General features: G+C 45.7%; 1 protein-coding gene across 1 annotated transcript in view; it reads left to right on the forward strand.

Annotated features, from left to right (window-relative positions):
- The window catches only part of CNMD (chondromodulin), a 90,525-nt gene that overhangs the window by 40,808 nt on the left and 30,406 nt on the right, over window positions 1–19,311 (forward strand). The window contains exon 5 of the mRNA XM_063425962.1: window positions 1,079–1,232. Within this exon, the coding sequence (XP_063282032.1) occupies window positions 1,079–1,232 (154 nt within the window). The remainder of the gene's footprint in view (window positions 1–1,078; window positions 1,233–19,311) is intronic.

Raw genomic sequence — 19,311 nt, forward strand, 5'->3', positions numbered from 1 at the left:
TGTAAGACAAAAGGGGGATGAAATATACTAAATACATTCAAAATAGAGCATAAGAAACACAAAAGGAGTATGAAATTCAAGATAGTGATTAACAGACAGACAAGTGAAGATGCTGTTTTTTGTTTTGTTTTTTGCAGGGGGGAAGCAAAACGCATCTTCGTCTGTGTAGCCAAAAATGCTTGCACCGGCACTGCTCACTTAAGTGCCCCCTTTCGCTACACCTCGTCATATTTTACACCTGGCAATTCAGAAAAGTTCAATTCCTAAAAGTTACCTATGTTTATTTGTATACTATTGACTTTTGTTTATACAAATTATGTTTAAATATACATTTAGTCTGTTTGTATACTGTTATTCATTTCTGTCCTCCTGTGAACATAAATATATAATTATTAATAGATCCTCTGTAATAATAATATATATGTAACTATATTTAGAATGTACATGTATTGCTTGTAAATGTTGCTTTCTTGTGTTTAATTTATGTGGTTAACTCTTGACTTAACAACTTGTACTTTTTCTTATGTTTAGATAGTTTCAACGATGTTACCTAGCGCTATAGGCATGACTTAGCGAAATTACACACTCTTTAACTCCTTATAGCCTAGGTTTGTAGAGCGTGACACACCTATGCGTTACACAGAGCCCAGCTATAGTTATATGGTGCACCATAGTATTGTATTATCACTACACGAGAATAGCCAACCTAGCAAAACGCTTAGCTGAGCTTGCTTTGGGAGAATTAGTTGAATCCCTAATAGCAACTGACTAACACTTGACTCTCCGATCTGTAAAAATTAAGCATGTAACTAATGGTCCTTATCTTACAGTTCGTATACGAAATCTACTAATGCTCCTGCTAATATATAACCGATACGTTATAGAACAGTTTGTAATAGTTCTCGTGATAAAATATTTTAAAATGTGCTAGCCAACCACATGCCAGAACAAGTCGATGTTCATGACAAGCCTGCAGATGCTGTTGTGTCGCTGCATGACTAACTGTATGTTCTTTAATATGCACAAGAAAAATAAAGAATTTAAAAAAATGAATTATGTGCCCCTTGTACCTTGACAGGAAGATGAAATCATGCCTGCAAAGTTTGATGAGAATTCGCCTATCTGGGTGGCTGCAGACCAGCCACTGAAGGATAACAGCTTCTTGAGTCCAAAACTCCTGGAACTTTGCTCGGATCTCCCTATTTTCTGGCTTCGACCCACACGTCCAAAAGGTAAATAGACGTGCAATGAAAAATAACTCCAAAACACATTTAAAGTACATGACACAATTAAAGCACGTGTTAAATAACTTGATTGATTCAGGTTCTTGTCAATTCCTTCTCTCCAAATGTGAGCATGTTAGTCTACATTTACATTTCTCCCTTCTCTTACAACTTACAACAAAAGGATCAAACCTTTTTGCTTGAATTCCGATTGCCAATGAGGGGTGAATTGTATCTATAATGTTTTGTGTACATGAAATCATTGTATGTATGTGGTTATTTTAATGCCATGCAGATATATGTTTTACATTCTGGTGGTATTTTTAGAATGCTGTATTCCCCGAAATTATTCTGGTTCCTTACAAATGCCCTTAAGAAGGGTATTTGAAAATATTTGTTTGAAAACATAAATAACAAAAAAATATTTTCAGTCTGTTTGCAATTTGCAAGATGAGGAATACCATGTAGTATGTAAAATTGTATATCTCCACCTGTATGTCTAAATAACATGAAAAATGTAAATTGTGTAAACATGTACAAATTAAATAGTTTTGTAAAATAACTTAAAAGCAATCAAGTTTTTTTAGGCCAAAATACTGGAAAATAGTGAGTTGAAAATGTTTCCAAATCGCTACTCCTCTGTAAGAATTGCAATGGGTTCTTATAACCTGACAGTTGCCAATTTAAGGAATCACTCTGAGGATGTACAAAAAAACTAAAGAATTTAATAATTTATTGATACAAAACACTTTTATTCACTAAACAGTGTTGACTTAAACAAGGGGGTGGTAACCAAGATAGATAATAAATTGGGGCAGCTACATGCCAGCAAGCGACTTGGCAAATAGGAAAAATAACTGAAAATATATAGCGTGTGCGCTCCACGAATAATTAGAGGAAACAAACGTTTGTTTCCTCTAATTATTTGTGGAGCGCGCACGCTATATATTTTTAGTTATTTTTCACTAAACAGTGAACTGCTGTGAATTGCAAACATTAGGTTAAAACAGCAGATTTAGGAAAAATATCCCAACTTGGCTATACTGATAGCTTAGCTGTTTAACCCCTTAAGGACACATGACATGTCTGACACGTCATGATTCCATTTTATTCCAGAAGTTTGGTCCTTAAGGGGTTAATCTGAAATGTTGCAATTTGTTTTCTGTTCTGTACAATGAACTTTTGAGTGTATAAATCACTTTCTAAATATGTACGCTTGTATTTAGTGAAAAAAAAAACATTTTGAAATAGATATCACTTATTCTAGAAAAAAATTACAAACTATGAAGTGCATGAAATAGGTGAGTTTGTATTTAGTGAATAAACCCTTTTCTAAATTGCTAAGCATTGCTTTTTCTTTAAAAATTGTGATTTCAATCCTAAATGCAGTAAATCTGGCAGCTTGAAATATCTGATATGCAGAGACAGCAGATGGATATGTTCTATATTAATATACTAAGAAAATGGAAAAGGCCCCTGGCAGAAAGCAAGTAGGAGAAATACATGCTAAATCATTAGCAAGGTCTGGCAAAGCATGTTTGTTTTTACATTTGTAGAATGCCAGCCTAGAATATGCTGCCTGCTGAGCGGAGTTTGCCGAGTTTGTGTGTGTGTGTTTTAATGTCTATACAGGTTGTTATCTCATGATGGCATTAGGTCATTAGCTCATTAGATTCTTATAATGACAGTTAGCTACAGCGTGTCAAGTCAGTAGCCTTTCTATGATACACAAATACATTTTATTAGATGTAAGCAAAGTTTTAGATAAAGAAGCTCACCAGGCATTGTAATTTGTGGAACCACCCCCCCACAAAAATGAAAAACGTACAGATAGAAAATAAACTAGCCTCCTCCCCCTGCTCTCTCCCCCTCCTCCCCACCCCCACCAAAAAAGGGGGAAAATGTACAGATAGAAAATTAAAATCTAAATATATTTTAGAATTTAGATGTGTAAGAAAAATAGCAAACCTGGGACTGAGATACTGCAGTGGGAGCACTATCCACTGTGTTGTCTCACATGCACTGGTGATGGTACCAACCATTTAGAATTTGCAGATCAGGACTCAAAATGTCCACTCTCGATTTGCCTGTTACAAGTGAAATTTCAGTCTTGATCACCTAGCCTGGAAGAAGGATTTTTCATTTTATTTTAAGCTGAGCCAGGTTAATCATGTGCTGGCTGGCTAGTGCTTTCTAACCAGCTATCACATTAACTAATAACAAATAAATAAATACTAAAACTTAAATAAGGCTCTAAATAATTATTTGGGGGGAAGAACATAAAATTGTACTCCTGCACCCCATCCCCCCAGTTAGTGGCATTGTCCATCCCCACCACCCTTATAATGGTGAAGGGGGCCATTAAAACTAATACCATTGAAATAAAAAGTTACATTTACCATGAAAGTCTTATTTTTTCTAAATCTTATCTTCAGAACCAAAATAAAAACCATAATACACAAGAAAATCCATGTAACGGAACTGCTGGCACCCTGACTGGGTACCTTCCGCTGACAGATGCTCCTAGTGCTTTCCGAGGGCTCCAAGCACTCCACCGGACACCATAACCACTGCATACCCCACAAACCGCCGCAGCTTGGTTGGGGTCTTGCCGTCCTCCACCCACCCTGGACCCAAGACCGGGCTCCAGCTTCCAGTGGGTGAACCTCTCCTTAGTCCAGAGAGTATAGTGATTATAGCAATCCCCAGAGTGTAGTTCTCCAATCCCCCTAACATGAGCCAAGACTTCATGAAGGATAGAACAGGTCTGTTTAATGGAAGCCAGCACTCACAATTTATACATTTCCTCAGGCCAGAGGCACACCCCCTGGGCCTGATGGAACACAGGCACACAAACCAATAAGAACAATACAACAATGTCCGACACTCCCACATACATCACACAAGCCCTCCCCTCTGCCTGTGATACAATTAACTAAAACAATGGACTAACTCAATTAACTCTAAGCAGAAAAAAAACATACATTTTTACAAACCCCAAAAAGTACCCCAAAATATAACATATCCCCACAAAAGTCACCCAGATCGGTTCAGGGGTTCAGGATTTTCCTGGAAGTCTTATTTTTGCCCCACCGTGCACATGGTCCCATGCTCAAAACAGTTTCATACACTCAACGGCAAAACACTGCTGGACAGTTTAAGATGTCCGCCGCCACATGTTTGAATCTGTTCCAGTTAAAAGTCCAAGGGGCAGAAACAGTGCCTTTTAAATCCAATATGCCGAAATAGTGTTTTTAAAGGGCAATATATCCCAGGGGCCATAGTCACAGGGCAAGAGGCTAGCAAGCAGGCCTCTCCAAGTCCCATTGACGAAGGTGCTTTCGTCACAATCCAGTTCACAAACCCAATGGAAAAATTGAAACCCACAAATCAAAAACCACAATTTAAAAAAGTAAATCCATCTTCGACCTGCGATGGCAGAATGAGCCTTCAAAACGGAAATAGCATTTGTATAGGCTTTTCCATGCTTTGCATTCTCACTAGCGCTTGAGACTTGCCAGCAGGCACATTTTTAAATATGGACCCAGATTTGACGTATTCAGGTCTTGATTTCAGCCGTCCAACAGCATTCGATCGGATGAAATCTGGACCCCATTCAGGCTCATTCGAAGTGTTGTCTGCAAAATTGTACATTGTTAAATAGTGTGAACAATGTCCAGATTTTACAGTCCGAATGGCCCTTTACAGCAGTGGAAGGCCATTTGGACTATAGTGAATAACCCTGTAAGTTTGCATCCTGGTCAGACTGTTATGGTACTTTTTGAAAGTAAACCAAAATGTTCAAAGTCTATCTGTTCCTGTCCAAATCAATAAAATTAAATTGCGTATATACGCTGAAGTAATTAAGTCTGACACACGAGGTTCAGGTTAAAATAACTTCGAGAAAGTTTATTGGCAAGTGAAGAAAAAGCGGGCGCGCAGGCCCTTTTAAGAGGCATTTTGCGTCATCATTGATTATTAGAATATCAGCAAATAAACATCATCAATTGGATTAATTGTTAAGTGACGGAGTTAGTGTCTTACCTATTGGTTAGTAAAATTAAGAAGTTAGTCCCGTGCCCACCCATCAGAGGTGGGATTATTCTGGACACGGGTGGGGGACAAGGGGGTCCTAAGCGTCATTTTACACGGTCAGTGATATCAGGCTTTATGTCCAGGTGCAAGGTCTCTTATGAATAGAACATTTCATTACTACTGTGTTCTGTGGCCTTCAAACTATACTATCTTACAAGCTCTTAAGGAGTAGCCAGCAAGTCTTAGGGAGTAGCCAGCACCTCCTGGTACTTGTCCTTGAAGGAAACACGGTCTTTGTCTACTGTATTAATTGGGTTGAGAAGTTCAGTCACGTAATGTAGTTTTAAAATGAACAAGTTAAGTCATGAGGACAAAATGGAGGATTGAAGAAGTCAGGTTATGAGGACAAAATGGAGGATGAAGTCACAGTATAAAGGTAAAATGGAGTTAGTACAATAATTCAATACAAGTACAATAAAGATTTTTAATAATTCCACATCAGTCCCCCCTATGAAATGTTAGATTCTAAGAGATAAAACTTTATTATGTTAGTATCAGAAGACGTGTTAACCCAAAGGCACAGAAACCCCGTGGCTGCTAGCTAGATGTTAATGCAAAGTGCAAGGCTGTCCCTAGATCTGACCCTAATAGGCTAACCATCCGTCAGTATGGCTCTCGAACGCTTCACACCCAAGGGTATCCCATGGCAGCTAACCCACCACTTCTCCACATGGGGCCTTTACCATTCACTGACAGATGCTGTCCCTGAGCTAGTCCCTTCCTAGAATTCCTGCACTTTATCGACAAAAGGGAATGTTTGCAGCGGCAGACAGGGTGAGTTGATGTCTTGGAATTCTTGGTCATCAACTTCGAGATGGGTAAAAGCGGGTGCCGCTTGGTCAACAGTCTTCATGAGGGATTTTCTCAGACATGGGAGGACACAACAAAAGAGAAGAGCAAAAATAAAAAGAAAAATTAGTATAGCCATACCAATCTGCATTAAAGCCTTTTGCCATCCTGTCATCCAACCAAACCATCTTTCCCAGGGATCTTTTATCCCAGAATTCCTTTTTAACTCTTCAGACAAGTCATTTAATTTTTCTATAGCTAGTGTGACTTTACCATTAGGGCCTGTGTTTTCTGGGATGTAGGTACAACATGTCATAGTGTCGGGCAAAATCTTACAAACCCCTCCTTTTTCGGCTAAGATCATATCTAGGGCCATCCTATTCTGAAAAGTCATTTGGGATGTGGCCTGTAACTGTTCGGCCAATCCCTGGAGGGCGTCTCTGGTGTAATTGACAAAACGCTGTTGATTATAATAAATGTAATTTATCCAATTTAGATTCTTGTTTGCGGTAACTATGGTAAAAATTGATTCAAATCCTGCAGCAACTTCATCCCTAGCTTTAAACTCATTGGGCACCCCCCTGGGCACTCCAATGGCATCAATATATACATGAGGATCAAAACTTCCTTTCACTGGGGCATCACTGTGGCAAATCTAGCCACTTCTGGACTATATGCAGTATAGGTTGTCCGTAGGCTGACTGTATGATGTGTTCCGTTAAATGTGTATGTATTGTGCTATGGCCGTTCGCACGCTGGCAGCCGTACACTGCCAGCGTACCAGCATTCATACGACGAAAACACGGCTATCCTGGCCATTCGCCGTACGAATACGGGCTCCCCAGGTCTACCACACACTCCCAAGTCGTGTGGTACCAAGTAACCGATTGCAACATTGTTGCAATCGGTAATTAAGGGCTCTCCTAGGTGGCCGTCGATCCACTACCGACCATGCGGCGGTCGGCCATCTTGGATCCTTTGTCTCTGCAGCGGTGTTCGGTCGTCGAGAGCCTGGACTTGAAAACGGCTACTCGATGATCCGAGCCCCGCTGGGTTTCCAGAGCGTTCGGGAGTTCCGCGTTCGGTACATTATATGTCCCGTATTTATTCGGTACTTTTAAACCAACTTTCATGTTTAAATGTATTATGTGCGGCGTTCGGTCAATTCAGCTGGGATCAGAGCGGTATTCTCACAAAGTGTGCGCTCCGACCCCAGCTATCTACCGAACGTTCGATTATTCCAAAGTACCGAATATTATGTGAATTATGGATTTTTGAGTCAATTGTCGGTTTTGCTACACGAGGGGATAATCCACTTAATCGTCCATTTTAGTGGGAGTATCCCTCTCGTGTCGCAATGCCGGTTGGGAAGGTCACAATGCATGTTGGGAGAAATCCCCTGGATGATCTGTGTGGAAACCCCTTGCATGGGGAACTGTATAAATACGCTGCTTGTGAATAAACCGAGTTAGTTGACTCCCAAACTGTGTTTCGTCCGGTTATTGGGAGGATTGGGAATATTGCCTTGTTTTCTACTCTGACTGTGGATTTCCTGAAGATACCAACGGATGTCGTGGACGGTTATACCGCATACCGTTACAATTGGTGGCAAGCGACGGGATCCGAACCTTACAGCCGAAAAAGCAGCGTTCGTGTAAACTGGAACTACCGAACAAGGAAAGCAAGGGCAATTCGTATGGAGATTGACTACACCATACTGAAACGACAGACTTTAAAAGAGCTACTGGAAGCCAGGGGCAAGATAGCCAGCAACAAATCTAAGGCTGTGCTGATCGCTGAACTAATGGAGGGAGACAGAGCCCGCAGCACTACACCTCCACCAGCCAAGGAAGAGACCCCATTCCAAAAAGAGCTACGAACCAGGTTGGAGTTTCTGCCGCAACCAGTATCGTTGGAAATGTTGACCGTGATGATATCGGATGTACAGGACTATCTGCTGGCAACCAACCCACCAGCAACCCCACCTAGGGCAGAGTCTGTTACTGCCTCCACCTATGGACAAATAAAGCCCAAAGTCCCACATCACGCCTTTAAAGCGTTTTGTGAAGAAAAGGACGAAATCGATGGGTACTTACAGGATTTTGAGCGGCTGTGCGATTTGCACGATCTGGAACCCGCAGTATGGGTACCGCTGCTGGCCGGTAAATTATCGGGTAGGGCAGCTGAAGCCTACCGTGCTGTACCTCGAGAGGACAGCAAAGATTACCCTAAAGTAAAGAGGGCGATCTTGGAGAGGTATGCTATTACCCCAGAAGCATACCGGCGCAAGTTCAGGGGCTTGCGCAAACCGGAGAAAGATTCTCACGCAGAGTGGGCACACAAGCTGGATCAAGCATCGCAAGGATGGATACAGGCCAGCAACGCCACTAATATGGAGGAGTTACGACAGCTTATGCTACTGGAGCAGTTTTTTAATGGCTTGTCCCCAGACGCACAAGAATGGGTGAGAGACCGTAAACCCCTCACCCTACCCGAAGCCGCTAGATTGGCGGATCAGCATTTTGATGCCCGGAGGCATCACGGATCACAAAATAAGGCCCTCCCTCGGATTACCGGGCCACCCCATAATTTTACTCCTACCGGCCCCACCGTACCCCTGCACAGGCCAGCACTGAATACTCCACCACCCCCCTCCCGATACAACGGCCGGGCTAACATTCAGTGTCACACCTGCAAGCAGTGGGGACACATTTCTCGGGAGTGCACCCAAAACCGGAGCCGGCAGGCTTGGAATCAGGTGCGACAAAATTTGGCACCAAGGGCTGCTGCACACCATTACCAGGTAGCCCCGTCACCCAAGAATTGCTGAGCGCTCAAGTTGAGGAGCCGCTAGGGGTGCTCCACGAAGTAATGTCGGTCCGAGCCACCGACAACCGACAACATCATCGGCAGCTAGTAACCCTAGAGGGCAAGGAGGTACAAGGGCTCAGGGATTCGGGAGCCACTTTGACTTTGGTTGCACCACATTTGGTCCCGGGCGCAACCCACACTGGCGGGTCAGTGGCAGTACGGGTGGCCGGGGGAGCAGTATACCGGCTACCGACTGCCAAAGTACACTTGGATTGGGGTGTGGGAGAGGGGACTGTGGAAGTAGGGCTTATGCAAAATTTACCTGCAGATGTTGTGCTGGGGAATGACTTAGGCCAAATGACTTCCGCTTTTATTCCCCAGACTCCCTATCAGGAGGCACACCCCGTAACCACCCGGCAACAGGCTCGCACCACGGCTACACCGATGCACTCTGAGGCTCAGGTAAGAGACCATGCTCCCCAACCGACCCCCATGTCCTGGGATACCCCGACTACCTTTGCGACCGAAGTCCAGACCGATCCCACCCTCCAAGTATATAGGGACCGGGCACAAACAGACCAAACCGGGCTAGAGGGGGAGCGGTACATCTGGGAGAAGGAGTTGTTATACCGTGTCACGACTAAAGATGTGGGGGGGTCTGTCACCCTGACTAACAAGCAGCTAGTGGTACCGCAAAAGTATAGACAGGAGCTGCTTAGAATTGCTCATGACATTCCCTTGTCAGGACACCTAGGGATGACCCGTACCCGGTACCGCTTAACGCATGCCTTCTTCTGGCCCGGCATCTCGCAGGATGTGCGCCAGTATTGCACCTCTTGCGACGTATGTCAGAGAGTAGGTAAACGAGGGGATCGCCACAAGGCCAAGCTATGTCCCCTACCCATTATCGCAGAGCCCTTCAGCCGCGTAGCGGTAGATATCGTAGGGCCCCTGCCAAAACCCAGTCCCTCTGGCAAAAGGTACATTCTGACTGTAGTGGATTACGCCACCAGGTACCCCGAAGCTGTGGCCCTCACTAATATACATGCCGAGACCGTAGCGGAGGCATTAATGAAAGTGTTTTCCCGGGTAGGGTTCCCCCAAGAGATAATCTCGGACCGAGGTACCCAGTTTACGGCCGAAGTTACTCAACATATGTGGAAGGTATGTGGCATTAAGCCAATAGTTAATTCCGCCTACCACCCCCAGTCCAATGGGTTATGTGAGAGGTTCAACGGGACACTGAAGCAGATGCTTCGGACGTTCGGGGAGACCCACAAAGACTGGGAGAGGTTTCTACCTCACCTACTCTTTGCTTATAGAGAGGTTCCCCAGGAGTCGACCGGGTTCTCCCCGTTTGAATTACTATTTGGGAGGAGGGTGCGGGGACCCTTGAACTTAATTAGGGAACATTGGGAGGGAGAGAGTACTACCAACGAGACCCCTATCATATCATACGTCCTGGAATTCCGGGACCGTCTGGAGGCGCTCACTCAGGCTGTACACACCAACCTCCAGGCGGCCCAGCAACGACAGCGACGCTGGTACGATAGAGGAGCCCGAGACCGCAGCTTTCAGGTGGGACAGAAGGTTTTAATTTTAAAACCTGTCCGCACAGACAAGCTGCAGGCCATCTGGCAAGGCCCATACCAGGTAGTGGAGCAGCGATGCGACACTACCTATGTGATCGGCCCCTGCTCAGGGGTAGGGAAGAGACGCATGCTCCACGTGAACCTGCTCAAACCCTATCATGAGAGGATCGAGGATGTGACGGCCATCTGCGCCTCCTCCTTAGAGGATCAGGAGAACCTACCCTTACCTGACCTACTAGAACCCGAGGCACCGATAGAGCCCTCCCAGGGAGTTCAGCTGGGGGAGCGGCTAAGCGCCCATGAGCGTGCCCAGGTACAAGCGCTGATCGAAGCCAAAGGGGCTACCTTCTCCAATTTACCTGGTTACACTCCGCTAGCCACTCACCGAGTAGACACCCTGGGACAGCTACCTATGAGACAGGCTCCATATAGGGTTCCGGAATCCGTCCGTACCCATATGAAAGCCGAGCTAGATGAGATGTTACAGCTAGGGGTTATCGAACCCTCCGATAGCCCCTGGGCATCGCCGGTAGTCCTAGTACCGAAAAAGGATGGCACCACTCGGTTCTGTGTCGACTACCGGAGGCTAAATGACAAAACGGTGTCTGATGCCTACCCGATGCCCCGGATAGACGAGCTGTTAGATAAGATGGCACGGGGCCAGTATCTCACTACCATTGATTTGTGTAAAGGATACTGGCAAATTCCACTAGCCGATGACGCCGTCCCCAAGTCGGCGTTCGTCACTCCGTTTGGCCTGTACCATTTCAAGGTCATGCCCTTCGGAATGAAAAACGCTCCGGCTACCTTTCAGCGGATGGTAGATCGGCTACTGGACGGGTTCCAAGAGTATGCCTGTGCCTATCTAGATGACATAGCCATCTTTAGCCAGACCTGGGAGGATCACCTACACCACATAGGGGCGATCCTAGATCGTATTGGGGAGGCTGGGTTAACGTTAAAGCCTAGCAAGTGCCACATAGGTATGGCTGAGGTGCAGTATCTGGGACACCGAGTAGGGTGTGGGCAGCAGAGACCCGAGCCAGCCAAGATTGAGGCCGTAGCAAAGTGGCCTACCCCCAGGACTAAGACGCAGGTGCTGGCGTTTTTAGGGACGGCCGGCTACTACCGGAAGTTTGTTCCAGACTATAGCACCCTGGCCAAACCCCTGACGGACTTGACTAAAAAGAACCTTCCCCGACAGGTTGTCTGGGCCCCAGAGTGTGAGCAGGCATTCCAGCAACTCAAAACGGCTCTAACTAATGCTCCTGTGTTGACTGCTCCTGATCCAACTAAAAGATTTCTTGTTCACACAGACGCTTCAATGTTTGGATTGGGAGCAGTACTGAGCCAAGTGGGAGCCGATGGCGGAGAACACCCCGTAGCTTACCTAAGCCGCAAGTTACTACCGCGTGAAGTGAGCTACGCTGCCATCGAGAAAGAATGCCTGGCCGTGGTGTGGGCCCTCAAAAAGTTACAGCCATATTTGTACGGACAACCTTTTTCCTTACTCACAGATCACAACCCGTTGGTGTGGCTGAACCGTGTATCTGGGGACAATGCCCGGCTGCTGCGCTGGAGTTTGGCGCTGCAGCCCTTTGACTTTACCATTCACTATCGGCCCGGAAAACAAAACGGTAACGCTGACGGGTTATCCAGACAGACTGAACTCGAAAAGTGATCTGTGAGTACTCTCCCGGACATCCCCAAGCCGATCCGTTGGGATCAGACTGTGTATGCCGGCTTGGTTCTGGGGGAGCATTGTGGCAAATCTAGCCACTTCTGGACTATATGCAGTATAGGTTGTCCGTAGGCTGACTGTATGATGTGTTCCGTTAAATGTGTATGTATTGTGCTATGGCCGTTCGCACGCTGGCAGCCGTACACTGCCAGCGTACCAGCATTCATACGACGAAAACACGGCTATCCTGGCCATTCGCCGTACGAATACGGGCTCCCCAGGTCGACCACACACTCCCAAGTCGTGTGGTACCAAGTAACCGATTGCAACATTGTTGCAATCGGTAATTAAGGGCTCTCCTAGGTGGCCGTCGATCCACTACCGACCATGCGGCGGTCGGCCATCTTGGATCCTTTGTCTCTGCAGCGGTGTTCGGTCGTCGAGAGCCTGGACTTGAAAACGGCTACTCGATGATCCGAGCCCCGCTGGGTTTCCAGAGCGTTCGGGAGTTCCGCGTTCGGTACATTATATGTCCCGTATTTATTCGGTACTTTTAAACCAACTTTCATGTTTAAATGTATTATGTGCGGCGTTCGGTCAATTCAGCTGGGATCAGAGCGGTATTCTCACAAAGTGTGCGCTCCGACCCCAGCTATCTACCGAACGTTCGATTATTCCAAAGTACCGAATATTATGTGAATTATGGATTTTTGAGTCAATTGTCGGTTTTGCTACACGAGGGGATAATCCACTTAATCGTCCATTTTAGTGGGAGTATCCCTCTCGTGTCGCAATGCCGGTTGGGAAGGTCACAATGCATGTTGGGAGAAATCCCCTGGATGATCTGTGTGGAAACCCCTTGCATGGGGAACTGTATAAATACGCTGCTTGTGAATAAACCGAGTTAGTTGACTCCCAAACTGTGTTTCGTCCGGTTATTGGGAGGATTGGGAATATTGCCTTGTTTTCTACTCTGACTGTGGATTTCCTGAAGATACCAACGGATGTCGTGGACGGTTATACCGCATACCGTTACAATCACGTTTAACCTTAGTGTGGCTGAACTCATGGGTGTTGAGGTGTGTGTCAGAAATAATATGTATAGGCATAATGGCCTTAGTCAAAGTACACTCTCCCCACCATTCTGTGTCCATTCTGGATCTTAGCTGTAAATCCCCACACAACCAATAAATGTCCCCTAGTGACCTAGTGTGATGTTGCAACAAACGTACAGGGACAGTTCTATATGTAGCACAATAGCCTTTGGAAAAGTTACCTACAAATTTACCAATACCATCGTACATGGCATAGCAAGTGTAATTACCTTTATATACGGTAATACCATCAGGGGGTTTGACGTCTTTGGCTAGAAGAGGATACTCCTTTGTCCATGCAATACATATGGACCTGTTAAAATTATAGTGATAGGCAAAAAGGCTTAAAACACATTCTTCTATATCTACGGGTAGGATTAAAGGTACGGTACCCAGGTGAGGCCGGGCACCTCCACACACATAACATGCGGTTCTATTATGCTTATTAGCATTATATTTCATCCATTCTAACCATAAATTTACATCATTAAAACCTGTTTCAGCGGCCATGGTATCTTCAAAAGTGGGGTTAGCAATGGCCATCATGTCTTGAAAGGTCTGGATATGAGGTTTTAATGGGTTAGGGACCATATGGGTGGCCCCTTGCCACTCAGAAGAGTTGCACATATCTTTGAGGTAGAAATGCCCTAATTTCTGGTAGGAACCCTTTTTCCAGTACATTCCCATCACATACTGGTCCGCATCTGTTGGGCTTGGGCGCTCAATGTTAAGGATTAATTTCATTGGTGTGCTCCCCCCAGGCTTTCTCAAAGTCATTCTCTGGAGAAGCGATCTACCATGATCATCTACTTTAGCTACGGCACTTTTTGGTTTGTAACCCCAGGCAGGCCCGGCATTCCATCCCGCCGCCCCCCAGTGATCACAATTGTGCCCCCATTGTTTGTCAACTACACAAACATATGGGTCTTTCGAATGAGGGATATCTCTATAGATGCTCTGGATTTGTGGTGTGGGAAATGGGCATTCTACAATATCACAATAGTCAAAGGTATAAGTAGCCACCTGGGTGCATGATGAATTATACCAGAAGGTGTACCCACTAATGTCTTTGGTAATGGCTACTTGCTGGGCCTTCATAAGGCTAATTAAGGAGAAGATGTACCAGAGATACATGTTGGTGCGATATTCGCTTCCTCTGGGGCAGGAGATTTCTTGCAGTGGGAAGCGTGGACCCAATTTGGCCTACCGGCCAATTTGACGGAGGTTGCGGTGATCAGGAGAACTTGGAATGGACCGTCAAATCTTGGTTCTAGGGTATTTTTCCGCACAAACTTCTTAACCAGGACCCAATCTCCGGGGAGTAGGTTATGGGAACCTGTATCCAATTCGGGATCTGGAATTGAAGAGAAAACTTGGGCATGTATTTTGTTTAGGACATTTGCAAGTTCAGTTACATAGTCTACTAAAACATCTGATTGGAGCTGTAACTGCTGTGGATAATAACAACCTAGTCTGGGTGCTGTCCCAAATAGAACCTCATATGGGGACAGTGAATGCTTCCCTCTAGGTGTGTGCCTAACACTAAATAGAGCTATCGGTAGGCTTTCTGGCCAGGGCATCTTTGTTTCTTGTGACATTTTTAACATTCTAGTTTTTAGGGTGCCATTCATGCGCTCCACTTTACCACTACTTTGTGGGTGGTAAGGGGTGTGGAAGGCTAGAGTCACCCCTAGAGCAGTCCAAATTTCTTTAGTCACAGTTGCTGTAAAGGCTGGGCCTTGATCACTCTCAATAACTTCTGGGAGTCCGAATCTACATACAATATCTGTGAGTAGGCGCTTTGCGGTTGTTTTTGCAGTGATATTGGCCACTGGGTAGGCTTCTGGCCAGCCTGAGAACATGTCCACTATTACTAGTGCATATTCATGGGGCCCACTCTTGGGCATTTGGATGTGGTCAATTTGAATCCGCTGGAAGGGGTACATGGGCTTTGCCAGGTGTTTCGCAGGTACTTTAACTGGTCTTCCTGGATTGCATTTTGCACAGATGACACAGGCCTTGCAGAAGCTATTGATCAATGTTGTGATTCCAGGTGCTTCATAATACTTCTGTATGAGGGCGGCCATCAATTCTTTTGACAGGTGTGCAGGCCCATGTGCCCATTGGACAACTGCTGGATACAAATTTCTGGGAAGACAAAATTTGAAGTTGTTGTAATATATTCCGTCCTTTTGGACAGCTCCTTTCTTTTTCCATTTCTGGATTTCTTCAGGAGTGACTGCAGCTTGCTGTTCTTGTAAAATTCGCAAATCAGTAGGAAGAGTTTGCAGGGCAAAAATAGGGACTTCTTCTTCTTGTCCGGACACTTCTTCATCCACTTCCTGCAAATCCCTGGCCGCTAACTTAGCAGCCTGATCAGCCAAATGGTTGCCCTTTGCTTCATCTGTATCCAATTTCCCATGGGCCTTTACTTTCAAAACGGCCACTTCTTTGGGGAGTAGGAGGGCATCCATTAGCTCCTTGATTGCAGTGCTGTGTTTGACTGGTGTACCGGCGGTGGTAAGAAATCCTCTAGTCTTCCAAATTAGGCCGAAGTCATGTGCCACGCCTAGAGCATATCTTGAATCTGTATAGATGTTGGCACGTTTTCCTTCGGAAATTTTGCAGGCTGAAGTCAGAGCCTGTAATTCAGCTTCTTGTGCAGACATTGCTGGTGGTAAGGATGATGATTTAATAACTTCATCTGTTGTGGTTACGGCATATCCTGTGTGATATGTTCCACCTTCATCGGCATATCTCGATCCGTCCACAAACAGGGTAAAATCCGGATCTGGTAATGGGTTCTCATGCACAGTTGGTAAGTGCACTGTTTCCATTTTCATCTGTTCAAAACAGTCATGAGGTGTTTCTGGGTCATAATCATTCTTTATGACCAGATCTTGAAATTCCTTTTCCAGGAAATGGCGTGGCCATGCTTCTAGAAGGTCAGTTGTTGGGTATTTGACAATACCATTTTCCTGTAGCTGTTCTTCATTCATGGTGGCCCATAGTTTTGCCATGGGCCCAAGGTCATTCCATGACTTTGTCTTCAACTTGGTAACAGGAATATGTGGGATAGCAGTATCCCAATGACGGTAAAGGTAGTTAAGTTGTTGAGGTAGTTGGACCAAGACCATGCTATTGCCTTCAGAGTCACAATAGAAATCTTGTGCAGTGAGCTTTACATCGGTCCGGTGGTAAAGCTCATCTTCATAGCAAGGTTCAGGAGTAATGTTCGGTTTGTACCACATGGTGCAGAAGGCGTAATCTGGGCCTTCACAGAGAGGTTTTTCACCTTCATAAAATGTCAAATGTGGATGCATGACTTTCTTGATACATCCACAGAGCAGGTGAATGTAGGTTTCATCTGTGATAAATCCATAGTAGATACCCCCCTCAGGGAGTGGAAGAAGAGTGGACGGATTAAGTACCTGACATCTTTGGATGGAAATGTTGTCAGGCAAAAGAAGATGACACTGTAAGCGCAGGTGTCTGGCTGGAGACACGTGCTTGAGCTGGACTTGGTTGATGATGGCAGAGATGTCATGAGGGGCCAAAACAACCAGAGGGTGGCCAAGGACCAGGTCTGAGGTCTTCTCTATGAGTTCTCTCGCAGCAAAAACAGCCCTGAGACAGGAAGGAGTCCCTCTGGCCACAATGTCCAGTTGACATGAGAAATATCCAATAGGCCTCTGGCGGCCTCTTAAGTCATTAGTTTGGGTGAGCACTCCTGTTGCGTGGCCTTGTCTTTCAGAGACAAACAATTTGAAAGCTTTGGAGTAGTCAGGTAGGCCCAAGGCAGGAGCGGAAGCAATGGCTCGTTTGAGAGCATTAAAATTGTCCATAGCTTCTTTAGTTAAACAGAAAGGGTCAGACTTAAGTGCGTCATAGAGAGGTTGCATGAGCAGAGAGGCTTCTGGGATCCATGCTCTGCAGTAGGAAATGAGGCCTAGGAAGGCATGAAGAGACTTAGAAGTCCTTGGAGGCGGAATATCCAGCACAGCTCTTACCCGGTCCCGAGTAAGATGTCTGGTACCTTGAGATAGGCAGTGTCCAAGGAAAATTACTGAAGGTTGGCAGAACTGTAGCTTGATGAGCGAAGCTTTGCATCCTTGTTCTGCCAAATAACAAAGCAGACTAATTGAGCACTCTTCGGTAGTGGGTATGTCATCTCCACAGAGCAGCAAATCATCCACATACTGAAGCAGGACAACTTCTGGGTGCTCGGCTTGCCATGGGTCAAGGATGGTGGCCATGGCCTTTGCAAATTGACTTGGTGAATTTTGTGCCCCTTGGGGCATGACAGTCCAGGTATACTGTTGCATTTCATGAGTGGAAGCAAACAGGTATTGACAGGAAGGGTCCAGTGGGACACTGAAAAAGGCATTGGCCAGGTCAATAACTGTAAAGAATTTTGCAGATGGTGGGACTCCAGAGAGCAGAGTATGAGGATTTGGTACAAGAGGGGTGTCCAGGACTGTAGCTTCATTAACAGCACGGAGATCCTGAACCATCCTGTACTTCTCTGGCTCACCCTTCGGAGTTTTCTTTTTCACAGGAAATAACGGGGTATTGCATTCAGATTTACATTTGACAAGGGCACCCTTCTCCAAGAGTGCCTTAATGTGGACAGAAATTGCAGCTGACTGTGCTGGTTTTAATGGATATTGTGGTTTTCTTGGTAACTTAGCTCCTGGAATAAGCTTTACCACCACAGGGGGAACATTTAGGTGACCTATGTCCTCTGGGCCTGAGGACCATAACTTTGCGGGCACCTGTGTTTTTAATTCCTCTGGGAAATTGGACCTTAATTCTGCTGTCTCCTCACGGGGCTTTTCTAAATGCAGCATCAGAGGCAAAGAGCATAGGGCTGAAGTGTCTGATACAGACAGAGGTGTAAACATTTCTACCTGCCCATCCGGGGTAAAGGTGATGGATGCTTGCAGGCGTGAGAGAACATCAGCACCTAACAGGTTAATTGGGCATGTGGAGGATACTACAAAGCGAGCGAGCAGGCTAGAACCAACTCGTAGTGGAGTGGTTAGAGGGCTATGTCTCGGTTGGCCATCCACTCCAACACAAGAGACATCAATATTTGACAGAAAAGATGGGTCTGGCAAGTCTTGTTCTCGTAGAACACTACGGGCTGCACCTGTGTCAACTAGAAATGTGGTGGGGTGGCCTTCAATGGGCAAAGTCACTGTGGCAAGTGGTCCCCCCTTATCCCCTGTAGACACTGCCATTACAGGGGTTACAGACACAGGCTTGCCAGTTCCCTATTCATCGGGTTCCTCAACTATTGGGACCCCTTTTTCGGTCTTAGTGACCGGGGCAGGTCTGGATGGCTTCCTTATCTCTCTTTTGGGTTCCGGGCAATCACTTTTAAAATGACCTTTAGCTTTGCAATTAAAGCAGAAGCTATCCTCTGGTCTGGTGCCCCTGGGAACAGGGATACTGCGTGATACCATAAGAGGAGCAGAGCTTGGCCTTTTGGGGGTCTGGGCAGATTCTAGGCCCCTAGCGACTAAAAGCAGGGTATCCAGGGGAACAACCTTATATTCAGGGCGTGCAGCAATAATTCCCTTGCGTATAGAGTCTTTAACGCCTTGGACAAACGCACCTGACAGCATTTGTGAATGAATTTTGTCAGTAAGATCAAACCCCAAATCTGTGAACATTTGATACAGTCTTGCATGAAACTTTTCCACTGATTCTCCTTTTTCTTGAACAACATCAGTAAGGCCAGCAGCCTGATCTGCAAGTTTGTCCTTAGCCCATTCTCTCAATTGGGTGCAAAAGGTTACCCCGGAGGGGTAATCAGCATCACTGGAAAGCAGATCTGTACTGAGGTGACGGGCCATACTTGGCCAATAGGCATCCCCTGCTTTAATAGCACAAATGCTGAGTAGATCACGCCATGCGGCGGAATAAGTCTTTTGAATTTGAACTATCCCTCGGTAGAAAGGCATAGGCTGTTTTTCTGGGTCGGGGAGCGATTTCATTAATGCGCTAGCTTGAGTGGGGTT

This window comes from Pelobates fuscus, chromosome 1 (genome assembly GCF_036172605.1).
Source record: "Pelobates fuscus isolate aPelFus1 chromosome 1, aPelFus1.pri, whole genome shotgun sequence".
Taxonomy (NCBI): domain Eukaryota; kingdom Metazoa; phylum Chordata; class Amphibia; order Anura; family Pelobatidae; genus Pelobates; species Pelobates fuscus.